The 13346-nt window shown below is 38.4% G+C and overlaps 1 protein-coding gene and 1 long non-coding RNA gene across 12 annotated transcripts in view; one reads left to right on the top strand and one right to left on the bottom strand.

Annotated features, from left to right (window-relative positions):
* The window catches only part of LOC136863859 (band 4.1-like protein 4), a 1130227-nt gene that overhangs the window by 29578 nt on the left and 1087303 nt on the right, over positions 1-13346 (bottom strand). For 7 of the 11 annotated variants that reach the window (XM_067140208.2, XM_067140209.2, XM_067140207.2 and 4 more), the window contains exon 20: positions 11546-11963. The exons of 2 other annotated variants lie outside the window; for them this stretch is intronic. In XM_067140208.2, coding sequence (XP_066996309.2) covers positions 11546-11963 — 418 coding nt within the window. The remainder of the gene's footprint in view (positions 1-11545; positions 11964-13346) is intronic. 2 more of the 11 variants (XM_067140214.2, XM_067140215.2) reach the window with 1 other exon arrangement.
* Positions 1-13346, top strand: part of LOC136863861 (uncharacterized) — a 136285-nt gene that overhangs the window by 108670 nt on the left and 14269 nt on the right. The window contains exons 2-4 of the long non-coding RNA XR_010859222.2: positions 1992-2105; positions 7564-7662; positions 10726-10844. This is a non-coding gene — a long non-coding RNA (uncharacterized lncRNA). The remainder of the gene's footprint in view (positions 1-1991; positions 2106-7563; positions 7663-10725; positions 10845-13346) is intronic.

The raw sequence follows: 13346 nt of genomic DNA, 5'->3' as shown, positions 1-13346 counted from the left end.
CACCTGGCAAGCCGAACATGCCACCCGACACTCCCGGTGCTAAAAGCCATATGCCATTTCATTTAATTTCATTTCAGTTGTTGACTTCTGATATCTGAGCATCTTCTCATCAAAGAAGATGGAAGAAATCTAATTAAAATTTGCTTAATGATCTTGTCTATTTCAAAATTTGTTAATCAAAAACCTATTCTGGAGTGCTTTGACAATGAATTTTGCATTTTCAGGATGGGTCCTCATGGATTAATCTCAATGTGTTGAGGAAGTTCTTTGTCAACCATTTTCAAAAAAAAAAAAAAAAAAAAAAAGCAGCTACTCTTATGAGGGCTAGAAGTAAAGATTGGGAAAGGACATGAAATATTTTATTATGAACAGGTAAAGCAAGTCTTCATTTCATAAATTCTTTTAAGATTAATGAAAAGAATGAGTGCAGTTAGAAATTTCTTTGATAGTATGTTTTATGTTACACTACCAGAGTGATCATATGTCGCACAACTCTGGGATATGCTGTATCAAAGATAAAGTATCTTTCTTCCCATTGTGATTGTATTGAATAGGTGGTAATTAACAAAATTATAAGAATTTGTATCACAAGTAGATCTTCAATACGAACAAAGAAGATGAAATTTATAACCTGCAACATACCACTTAGTCGAGCAGCTCGTCTTCTTTCTCCCAATTCTTCCCAGCCCAAACTTTGCAACATTTTTGTAACGCTACTCTTTTGTCGGAAATCACCCAGAACAAATCGGGCTGCCTTTCTTTGGATTTTTTCCAGTTCTTGAATCAAGTAATCCTGGTGAGGGCCCCATACACTGGAACCATACTCTAGTTGGGGTCTTACCAGAGACTTGTATGCCCTCTCCTTTACATCCTTACTACAACCCCTAAACACCCTCATAACCATGTGAAGAGATCTGTACCCTTTATTTACAATCCCATTTATGTGATTACCCCAATGAAGATCTTTCCTTATATTAACACATAGATACTTACAATGATCCCCAAAAGGAACTTTCACCCCAACAACGCAGTAATTATAACTGAGAGGACTTTTCCTATTTGTGAAACTCACGACCTGACTTTTAACTCCGTTTATCATAATACCATTGCCCTCTGTCCATCACACAACATTATCAAGGTCACGTTGCTGTTGCTCACAATCTTGTAACTTATTTATCACTCTATACAGAATAACATCATCTGCAAAAAGCCTTACCTCTGATTCCACTTCTTTACTCATATCATTTATATATATGAGGAAACATAAAGGTCCAATAATGCTGCCTTGAGGAATTCCCCTCTTAAATATTACAGGGTCAGATTAAGCTTCGCCTACTCTAATTCTCTGAGATCTATTTTCTAGAAATGTAGCAACCCATTCAGTCACTCTTTTGTCTAGTCCAATTGCATTCATATTTGCCAGAAGTCTCCCATGATCCACCCTATCAAATGCTTTAGACAGGTCAATCGCGATACAGTCCATTTGAGCTCCTGAATCGTAGATATCTGCTATATCTTGCTGGAATCCTACAAGTTGAGCTTCAGTGGAATAACCTTTCCTAAAACCGAACTGCCTTCTATCAAACCAGTTATTAATTTTGCAAACATGTCTAATATAATCAGAAAGAATTTCTTCCCAAAGCTTACATATAATGCACGTCAAACTTACTGGCCTGTAATTTTCAGCCATTCATCTGGTATAGCTCCTTCGACCAAACAGTAATCAAATAAGTACTTCAGATATGGTACTATATCCCAACCTATTATTATTATTATTATTATTATTATTATTATTATTATTATTATTATTATTATTATTATTACATAAAATTATACCATAATGAATTTTATTTACCTCTATAAACATGGCCCTTCCATTATTGTCATATATTTCCTCATTTTTATTTACCAAACATAAAGTGTTCTAACTAATCAAATCCCAAATTGATAGTAAGAGCGTATATTGATGGTTGCATTCTCAATGATTGCAGATGACAAGAGCCTTAAGCTGTGTACAATCTTCAAGCATTGCCACTTCAGTATGCACCTTGCTTCTCCACAGGACACAGTCCACTTGTAGGACCTTGCAACAATCACTAAGTGATGTAAGTATGACTTTGGTTTCAGTTCGCTAACATGGGCATACAAATAAGTTAACAGTACACAAAAATTGAGGACAGATGGATTGAAGGAAATGGCTATGAAAATATTCTAGCATATTCAAAGATTTTTAACTTAAAATGATATTTTCAATGTCTGATCTAACGTTTGAAATTTTCAAACAAAGTAGTATTTTGGCTAGCTTTTTATGAACTGCCATGTATGAGTGCATAGAGATCTTGATATGATCATTACTTTCTTTAAATATCACCACATGTAGTAATCACAAAACATTAACATATTTGGAGAACATTATGGCCACAAATTTTGTTAACCATTTGTTCTTCAAGGAAGACATCATGGACTTGAGGCATCGATCCCTGAGAAGTAATGTATGACATGTTGTCTTATCCTGCTGGAAGAAGAAGCTGTGCTTTTTCCTCTTGTGTAAATTGAGCACAAAATTCTACAAAAATGTTCATATAGTCTTCTGAGTTGATGATAAAAGCCCTAACTATCTATGTACAATCCATGAAGGCTCTGGGAAGAGTGAGAAACAAAGACATCCTGTATTCATAACCTCACCATTAATGAATGAGAGCCTGCCTTTGCCCCAAAGAATGAACTCTTCAGAAATAGAAGTATAGTTTCTAAGTTGTTTAGACTGCCCACAGGGAACAGAACCCACATCTTCCAGGCGAACCTGATGCTTTCACAACTTTGGCCAGGCAGCCTTATAGTTGATAAAGGAGTAAACATTTATCAGGTCAGAGAGATACATCCTCGACACAGCATACCAAATCATTTCTGGGTCATGGAGTGCTGCTCATGCACAAGGCGATTTGCTGCAGTCTTGTCTTTGCAAATTTATGTGGCTGGAGTAAAAAGGTCACAGCCGACTCATTGGCTGAATGGTCAGCATACTGCCCTCCAATTCAGAGGGTCCTGGATTTGATTCCTGGCCGAGTTGGGAATTTTAATCCATTCTGATTAATTCTTCTGGTTTGGTGAGTGGATGTTTGTGTCTCTCCAAATACTCTCCTCTTCACATTCAGACAATCCATCACACGACCAACCACCACAGAAACACACAATAGTGTTTAAAATACATCCCTCCATATAGGGTCAACATCAGGAACGGCATCCAGCCGTAACATGGCCAAATCCACATGTGCAACGCAGTTCCCACCCGCGACCCCATAGGTGTGGGAAAAGCAGAAGAAGAATGAGGTTACACTTCAAGACAGGTCAGGGTTTTATTTCCTCTGGCTCAAGCAGCTTTATGCGTGTGCCATATTCGGCATAAGAATTCATTCAAAGTAGAGCCGATCCTCACAAACATGCAGATTGCCCATGGGCATCAGGTTGGAAGACCTGCACCAAGCCTCTCTGGAGGCCATATATCAATCACCCATTATGCACTGAGCCAGCCCTGTGGTGTAGGGGTAGCATGCCTGTCTCTTACCCAGAAACCCTGGGTTCGATTACCAGCAAGGTCAGGGATTTTTTTTCCTGGATCTGCAGGCTAGTTCAAGGTCACTCAGGCCTACTTGATTACAATCAAGGAGCTATCTGATGGTGAGATGGCAGCCCCGGTCAAGGAAGCGAAGAATAAAGGCCGAGAAAATTCATTGTGCTGACCACATAACACCTCATAATCTGAAGCCCTTCGGGCTGAGCAGCTGTCGCTTAATAGGACATGGCCCTTCGGGGCTGTTGCGCCATGGTGTTCGGTTTGGCATTATGCACTGAAAAGCACGGAACTGACCTGCGCTGATGTTATTCAGAAGCACCAGGATCTATCCTGAGCAGTTCAGCAATTTTAATTCTTGACTGAGGGCCAGAATAGGTTTCATGCAGCCTCTTGAGTCAAACTGAGGAGCTTTTGATATGAGAGGCAGCAGATCTTGGTCATTGAAAGCCAAACAATGCATCTGCAGATGTCTTCACACTGAGGATGCAGCACTCTTATCTGCAGAGCACTGTTAATTGGATCTTAACTGTTGATTGTTGATGTTGATCTTGATATTGAGGCAAGTTCATTGTTTATGTTGACTCGCTCATTATAATACAATAATAGTACCTGAGAGCTAACAGGCATTGCAACAGGTCCAAATATTATAGTTGCACATAAAGATGGGAAGAAAACCCTCCATGGCTCAGGCAGCAGCGCGCCAGCCTCTCACTGCTGGATACCGTAGTTCAAATCCCGGTTACTCCATGTGAGATTTGTGTTGGTCAAAGCAGAGGCAGGACAGTTTTTCTCTGGGTACTCCAGTTTTCCCTGCCAATCTTTCATTCCAGCAACACACTCCATTAACATTTCATTTCATCTGTCAGTCATTCATCATTGTCCCAGAGGAATGCAACAGGCTTCGGCAGCCGGCACATTTTCTATCCTCGCCGCTAGATGGGGGCTTTATTCATTCCATTCCTGACCCGCTCAAATGACTGGAAACACACTGTGGATTTTCATAAAGATGGGGAGAAAGCCATTTTCTTTTGAGCCAGTCAGTATCACTGTAATTTCTGTTATGGATGCAAATAGTGATTGGCCTTTTGCATTACCAGTATTATTCAGACAAGGGTTTGGTATAATATTTCTTGAACAAATAAGTTTAATACATAAATTGGGTAATGAAAGTGGTTATAACTTTTTCTATGAAGCAAATTTTGAGTCCAATATCATGTCACACTTCATTTCAACAAATATAAATGTATATATTTGGAGATCTATTAAAGTGCTGACACCCCTAATGTAATTTTGACTGAGAGAGCTGGCCGTGTGGTTAGGATTGCGCATCTGAACTTGCACACAGGAGATGGTGCTTTCGAATCCCTCTGTTGACAGTCCTGAAAATGGTTTTCTGCAGTTTTGCTATTTTCACACCAGGCAAATGTTGGGGCTGTACTTTAATTAAAGCACTACCACTCAGCCAAGGAGATGGGCTATTTCATTATATGATATTTCGTGCAGTTTAGTTCTTGTTTCAAGCCACAGTCAAGAATATATTTGTAATACAGTATGTGAGTGCCTGAAGAGGGCTTGCTCAAAGTGATCTCCAATGCATTTCACTGAGATGTAAATCTTTATTGTTCCATGTTCCTAAGTGGTGAAGGCGAGATAAGTCAAATGGATTGTGTCATGGTTGACCTGTCTAGTGCATTTGATATGGTGGATCATGGGAGACTACTGGCAAAAATGAGTACAATTGGACTAGACAAAAGTGACTGAATGGGTTGCTATATTTGTAGAAAATAGATCTCAGAAAATTAGAGTAGGCAAAGCTTTATCTGACCTTCTAATAATTAAGAGGGGAACTACTCAAGGCAGTATTATTGGACCTTTATGTTTTCTTATATATATAAATGATAAGAGTAAAGAAGTGGAATCAGAGGTAAGGCATTTTGCAGATGCTGTTATTCTGTATAGAGTAATAAATAAGTTACAAGACTGTGAGCAACTGCAAAATGACCTCAATAATGTTGTGAGATGGACAGTAGGCAATGGTATGATGATAAACGGGGTTAAAAGGCAGGTTGTGAGCTTCACAAATAAGAAAAGTCCTCTCAGTTTTAATTACTGCATTGATGGGATGAATGTTCCTTATGGGGATCACTGTAACTACCTAGGTGTTAATATAAGGAAAAATCTTCTTTGGGGGTGTCACATAAATGGGATTGTAACTAAAGGGTACAGATCTCTTCACATGGTTATGAGGGTGTTTAGGGGTTGTAGTAAGGATGTAAAGGAGAGGACATATAAGTCTCTGGTAAGACCCCAACTAGAGTATGGTTCCAGTGTATGGGACCCTCACCAGGATTACTTGATTCAAGAACTGGGAAAAATACAAAGAAAAGCAGTTCGATTTATTTTTCCAAGTTGCTTTACGTTGCACCGACTCAGATAGGTCTTATGGCGATGATGGGACAGGAAGGGGCTTGGAGTGGGAAGGAAGTGGCCATGGCTTTAATTAAGGTACAGGCCCACCATTTGCTTGGTGTGAAAATAGAAAACCATATTTAGGGCTGCCGACAGTGGGATTCGAACTCACTATTCCCCGAATGCTGAATACTGGCTGCACTTAAGCGACTGCAGCTATCGAGCTCGGTGCTCGATTTATTCTGGGCGATTTCCAATAAAAGAGTAGCGTTACAAAAATGTTGCAAAGTTTGGGCTGGGAAGACTTGGGAGAAAGAAGACGAGCTGCTTGACTAAGTGGTATCTTCGGAGCTGTCAGTGGAAAGATGGTGCTGAATGACATTAGTGGACGAATAAGTTTGAGCGGTATCTTTAAAAGTAGGAAAGATCACAATATCAAGACAAAATCGGAATTCAAGAGGACAAATTTGGGCAAATATTCATTTATAGGAAGGGCAGTTTGGGATTGGAATAACTTTTTTTTTTGCTAGTTGCTTTACGTTGCACCAACACCAGATAGGTCTTATGGCGACGTGGAATAACTTACCAAGGAAGATGTTCAATAAATTTCCAATTTCTTTGAAATCATTTAAGAAAAGGCTAGGAAAACAACAGATAGGGAATCTGCCACCTGGGCGACTGCCCTAAATGCAGATCAGGATTGACTGATTTATTGACTGATTGATTGACTAATTGATTGATTGATTGATTGATTGATTGATTGATTGATTGATTGATTGATTGATTGATTGATTGATTGATTGATTGATTGATTGACTGACTGTTATAGTACGTTCAATAGATATTTATTTTTGCTCTTCGATAAAGCCTCAGAATATCTGATAACCTGTGTCACTATGGTATTTGCACTGATGTGAAGAGAGAACAGCCATGGCCTGAACGTTGAGTGCTTTCCTAGTATATGAGTGGAGTTTAAGAGGAGTGGTTGGAAATGGGATTTGAACCCGATTCTCTCAGATCTTCAAACCAGTCTTAAATTCATGTTTGAGCCAGAAATCAAACTGTGACCTGCAAGGCAGGAGATTGCTATGCTAACCCTTACCCCATGGCAGCAATCACTGACAATGCAATGGATGTAATAATAATAATATGCAATTGTTTTATTAAAGGGGTCACTGAAAACTATTCAAGATGTCTCCCAGAAACTGCAGGGTGGCGAGTGTAATTTCATAACAGACATGTTTCAAGGAAATTTAATCCTAATATTATTGTACATGAGAAATTCAACAAAATGTTTTGTACATCGTTTTCTTATTATTTTTTATCGAAATAGCATTTCATTTGGTCAATCTATACTATGAATATAAATATGTGAGATAGGTCCAGGATTAAAGTTTTTTTTCATTCCACCAGAAAGAAAAAACCCACAATGTTTCAAAGTAAATTCAATGATAAAGGAATAAGTGTGATGTTGAGTTCATACTTTCAATCCAAAATTCTTATTAGACTTTCTATAAATTTCAATTATAGCCTTTGTTTTAATTCATAATTTTGAATTGATTGACTGATTTCTTTCACAGTGAATACACTTCCAGTCATGATACTCTTCAAAATACTAAGTTGAAGAAGTTACCTTCAGTACTACAGTGCACATCCCTGAAGCTACGACTGCTCTACAGGTAAGAAACAAACGGAAAGGAAGTTATTATTATTATTTTTTCTTTTTGCAAGTTGCTCTACGTCGCACCGAGTCAGATAGGTCTTATGGCAACGACGGGACAGGAAAGGGCTAGAGGGCTAAGAGTGGGAAGGAATCAGCCGTGGCCTTAATTAAGGTACAGCCCCAGCCTTTGCCTGACGTGAAAATGGGAAACCACGGAAAACCATCTTCAGGGCTGCCGACAGTGGGGTTCGAACTCACTATCTCCTGAATACTAGACACTGGCCGCACTCAAGCGACTGCAGCTATCGAGCTTGGCGAAAAGGAAGTTAGAAGGTTGTATTTTATGTATAATAATATGCTGCTCCTCAAATTCTGAATGTGTATTCCTCATTGCCATTTGCACCTTTCCTAAATCAGACTATAGGACGGGGCCTCTCAGGGTGCATTGTGTGGCGAAAGGTGCAAAAGGTGACTTCGCCAGGTTGACCAGAGTGCAGATGCCCACTCCTCGATTTTAAGCAATAGCGTTGTTTCTCTCTTCCCCTACGCGTGTCTCGCTCTCTCCACCTGTGTCCCCCTTCCTCACTTGCTCTGCAGCGCTCCACCATCCCAGCAGAGTTGAACCGAGCTTAGCCGAGTCGCCCTGAGACAAAACGTTGGTCCAAACTGAGCAAATTCGAACCAGTGCACAGTGCACAGAACCTATGTGCCTCAGTTTGCACGCGTGAGATTTTCGGCGTTTGAGAGGTCCTGGTATAGGAGTTCTAATTTTCTAAATTTTATAAATTTTGTTAGAGACAACTTTATCTAAATTCTTCGTTGACCTGCTGTTGTCTCCTTAATCCAGAGTATAACAGTTGGGGTTCTGGAAGTGTAATTTTCCAAAAGGCATGTTAGGCCATGTGAAGTGATGGCTGCTTGTGTTAAATAAGAAGCATCATTATGTCCAAAGAAACCATATAACATATGTAAATGTGAAATTAATCAATAATTTTTTGAGTTGTTATCGTTCCCAAGAGGTTTGGTCATTTCTTACCAGGAGTATGCATAAGTTTTTGCCAGTTTATTTGGTATAGAAAACATGAAATTTTCTAGGGAAATTCATTTTTTGTTTATTCCATATATTGGCCATCGTCTTCTACACACTTCGCGCATCTTTCAGGTACCGTGCCAGAAAAACTGCTTGTGTTTTGCGGCAAACCATTTGTCGAGCCATTTTTCCAACTTCACGAAATTGCTTAAGTGCTGCTCTGCGAGCGCGTGCCCTATTGAAGCGAAGAGGTGATAGTCAGATGGCACCAGGTCGGGGAAGTACGGCGGATGCGGAAGGATGTCCCATCGAAGTGATTTCAAGGTGTCTTTCACTAGTTTTGCTGTGTGAGACATTGTTGTGTAACAAAATCACTTTGCCATGTCTTCTGGCCCATTCTAGTCATCTTTCGGTCAATGCGTGATTTAAATGAATCATTTGTTGGGGATAGCATTGTGTTTAACGGTTTTGCCGGGCTTCAAGAGTTCAGAATACACAATACCGTCTGGTCCTACCAGACCCAAAGCATGGTCTTGCTGAAGCGATTTGGCCTTGGTGTTGAAGGACCAGCTTCGCCAGGTGACAGCCTCGATTTTCTCCGCTTTGCGTTTTTGAAATAAGTCCATTTTTTGTCACCCGTTACAATAAGTACAGAAATGATTTTCCTTCCTGGCATTGAAGCAGCATTTCACAAGTGCTTTATGATTTTCCATTTGCCATTCATTCAAATCGTGTGGGATCTTCCCCATTGCTCGTAAATGTCTGCTGATTGTTTCTTGTAACACTTTTAATGCTTGTGCCAATTGCTGTTGAGTTTCAGTTGAGTCATCATCCAGTAATGCCTGCAATTGCTCTTCTTCACATTTCTGTGGTCTAACAGAGCGCGCACTGTCTTTCACATTGAATTGTCGAAACCATGTCTTACATGTTCTAATCGATGAAGCATGTTTATTATATGTTTCTACCAACAAATGATGACTTTCCACAGCCTTTTCCTTTTGATTAAATATGAAAAGCAAATGTTCTTTTTCAGGCACAAACGTTGACATGACTACTGAATGATACAATGTAGATGCTAGTGTTTGGGGGACTCAACTTGTGTGTGCTGGTAGGTTAATGTCAGAGGAACAAACTGATGTAGGCCTATGTGTCAAATTCATACGCTGCGTACTGTTCACTGGCGCCATCTCTTAGTGAAACCAGAAAAGATTTATGCATACACCTGGTATAAGCACATATGTTCTACCTGAACATACAGCCACCATTTTGCTATGATATTCAATAATTTTTCTAGAAACTAGATGAGGCTGTTGGCATCAGCCCATTCATATTCCAAATTACTTATACTGTTCATAACAGTAATTCATTGCTGGTGAAATTGGTGAAGAACTTGGATTTTCTTCTTTTATGACAAGGAGGAACTTAGTTTATAAAAGTATTATTCAGGAATGGATATATTTCCTTCTAAAAATTCTTTATCCATATTTTTGGCTTTAGAGAAAACTTGGAGAGTATTCAGCTACAAAATATTCAACAATTGATAGCTGTCTTCAGACACCCTTCCCTGAAATACAACATGATCTGTGACTATGTAGATGGTTTATCAAAATGCTTTCTGTATCTTCCACAATACCATCGCCTTCTTATTCCCAATTACCTGGGGTCGGCACTTGGTACGGATTTAGCCTAATTTTATGGCCGGATGCCTTTCCTGATGCCAACCCTATGTGGAGAGCTATACCGTATTCACTATTGCTTGTTTCTATAGTGGTTTGTACTGTAAATAAAAATGTGTTTTAAGATGAACACAAACATGAAGCACATGGTTAGTGTAATGACATCCTCAGCTGTACAACTTAGCTTTCATGACAAATTGTTATACATACTTAAATTTATATAACTTTTTGTAATTATTTTCTTTTTTTCTCTGTTCCTTTAGTGCTTTCTTTTAGTGTTGAGTTTTGTAATTTAGTAAGATGGAATCACCATAAATAAATTCTTTTTCTCCTCCTTTTTTTACATTTATTAATTCAAATATGTATTTTTCAGTGTTGATGCCTGGCACAGGAACTCATGATGTTTTGAGTCTGCTACCAACATTGAGGTTGGAAAGGCAGTTTTGTTCACTAAGATGACCACTCAAATTAGCTTGAAAGCAGGCCAAGAAGGTAATTCATTTATCATTATCAGATAGTAGTGAAATCGGTATATAATTCAAATGTATAAATGCCTCTTTAAAACTCATAGATATTCAATGAAACATTAAATTCAATATTTATTTTTAACAATCTATACTTTTAGTAACAGTCAGTACCAATTACTTATCTTATTAAATAGTTCTCATTCATTCCCTGATTAGTTGCATAAATAAATAAGTTTACAGATGTGAAAATCTGAATAGCATGTCTTCCCATCTTTTTTTTTTTTCCTTGGTTGGGAAGGTTGGTCAGGTACTTGTGCATGTTCCACCTAGCTAACAAGAGGCCAAGTATAAAGCTCATCTTCATGTCTTTGGTTATTGTTCTCAACATAAATTAAACATAAAATTTAACCCAGTTATATTATTTTAGCATTACTGACCTGAATACCTATCAAGAGTTTTATAATGTAATTGTCTTCAAGTAGAGTTCATTATAAAACAGTACAGCTCATATAGGTGGGTGTAATAAATGAGATCAAAATACTTACGCTGGCACAGAATTAACATTACTCGTCAAACACTTTGTGTACCATTTACTGCTGCTCGATAGCTTACAAATAGTTGAATCAGGTACTATTTTACAAGGAGGTCATTCCCATGCAGGATGCATGAAACACATTCAGTGCAACATATGCCACATTAGATAAAGATCTCAAACTCAATACTCACATTGAACCTGTTGGATTCTCTGAGTGTGTTGGTAGCCTGCTGGAAATAAAGCGGCCCTCTTCTGCTGCTCATACTGCCAGTGTTAGACCCTGCTGATGGAGTGGAAGGGGCCCCAGACAACCAAGCCATGCCACCAGAAGCTCCCACATAGCCCACTGAAGAGTTATCATCCCAATGCCTATTTACAGCCATAGAGGAGGGAGCAGAAAACACTGATGAAGAAAGCTTCATGGAACTGAAGGGAAATGGGCGTGAACTTTGAGAAGCATTTGCAGAATTTTTGTTATGATGGTGATGTTGATAAGAGTATCTAGCACCATTTGGACCACTTTTACTCACTAAGGAGGGTGGTGCAGCTTGCACCGTTGTCGTCATCGACAGTTTCATAGTCTGTGCATACTGCGGACTCTCACTCGATCTAAAAGAAAAAATAAACCGACCATATTCCTAAATGACCAGGTTTAATTACACTATGAGGAGTAACACTAATTTAATCACAAATTAACAATCCTGGCCATTAAAGTTCAAACTGTCTAAGAAATGTTGTGAACAACTGAGGAAAAAATGGAAACTTAAAATCAGCATAAGCAATTCCACTCCATGTAAAATATTAGAAGTTGGTTGAGGAGTAGGTGTATAAGGATCCTAGGAACATCTTAATGTTGAAAGATTCAACAACAACGACAACAACAACAACAACAACAACAACAACAATAATAATAATAATAATAATAATAATAATAATAATAATAATAATAATAATAATAATAATAATAATACCAACAACAACAACAACAACAACAACAACAACAAAACACTTGTGGAATATTTTTGAGTTACATGTTTGACAAATGCAAGTCACATCAGTTACCTTCACTATTACAGTTAGTACCAATAACTCTTAATTAATATCATATTATGTGCACTATGATTCCTGTACAAGCAGGCACCTCAAGTATTTCCTGACTAACTGAAGCTAGCAGTATGTGGTTTCCACCTAGGTGAATCACAATGAGGAGTATATGAAGCAATGTGCAATATATGTCTGTGTTATAAAACGTACCTAGGCAGCAATGCTAAGTTGCTTGTTTTAACACCTTCGCTCCTGCAGAGGAGTATGGTCGTTTAGGCATGCCGTCTTCTGTGGCTCGTAGAAGAGTAAAGTTGTTTAGTGCTCGTTCAGTGTAGCGCACTTCGATGTGCATATGTTTTCACAGACCAAAAGAGTTCTACCTAGAAGTTTCTTTTTTTTTTTTTTTTTTTTTTTTCAGTCGATGACTCCAATGTCCTCTTTTGTTGATACTGTACAACCCTCCCTTTGTGCTCTTTTGCTCATTGTTTAGAAACCAATTTTGGCACTTCTCAAACTGACTGAAATTGCAAGTGACAGTGGAGTACATTTTGTAGTAATAAGAGTGATTCTGGAAGAAGAAATATGTGGACATGATATAGGCTTTTGGGCTTATGCGGTGTCAACAAAATAAGGTGAAATTCTTATGTCTATAAGCACGGGCTGTGAAAGCATCAATGGCAACAAGAAATATGTGATATTTTGCACAATAATGATAATGACAAACAGAGGAAGGGACGTCCACTTATTCAATACCATTTGATTAAATACCAAATATCTTTATTAGACTACATATAAGGGACTAGTTTAGACCCTGTAAACTGGGTCATCTTCAGCCTTATTTACCAGTTAGAAAAACATATAAAATCTTATATAACAAAGGCACCAATATTCCACTGAAATATATATGAAACTTATTAACAAATGGTGTTCATTAGCACTTATGTGTCA

This window comes from Anabrus simplex, chromosome 2, assembly GCF_040414725.1.
Source record: "Anabrus simplex isolate iqAnaSimp1 chromosome 2, ASM4041472v1, whole genome shotgun sequence".
Classification (NCBI taxonomy): domain Eukaryota; kingdom Metazoa; phylum Arthropoda; class Insecta; order Orthoptera; family Tettigoniidae; genus Anabrus; species Anabrus simplex.
Note: the sequence above shows the minus strand (reverse complement) of the source record. Positions and strands in the feature narration are given on the sequence as shown.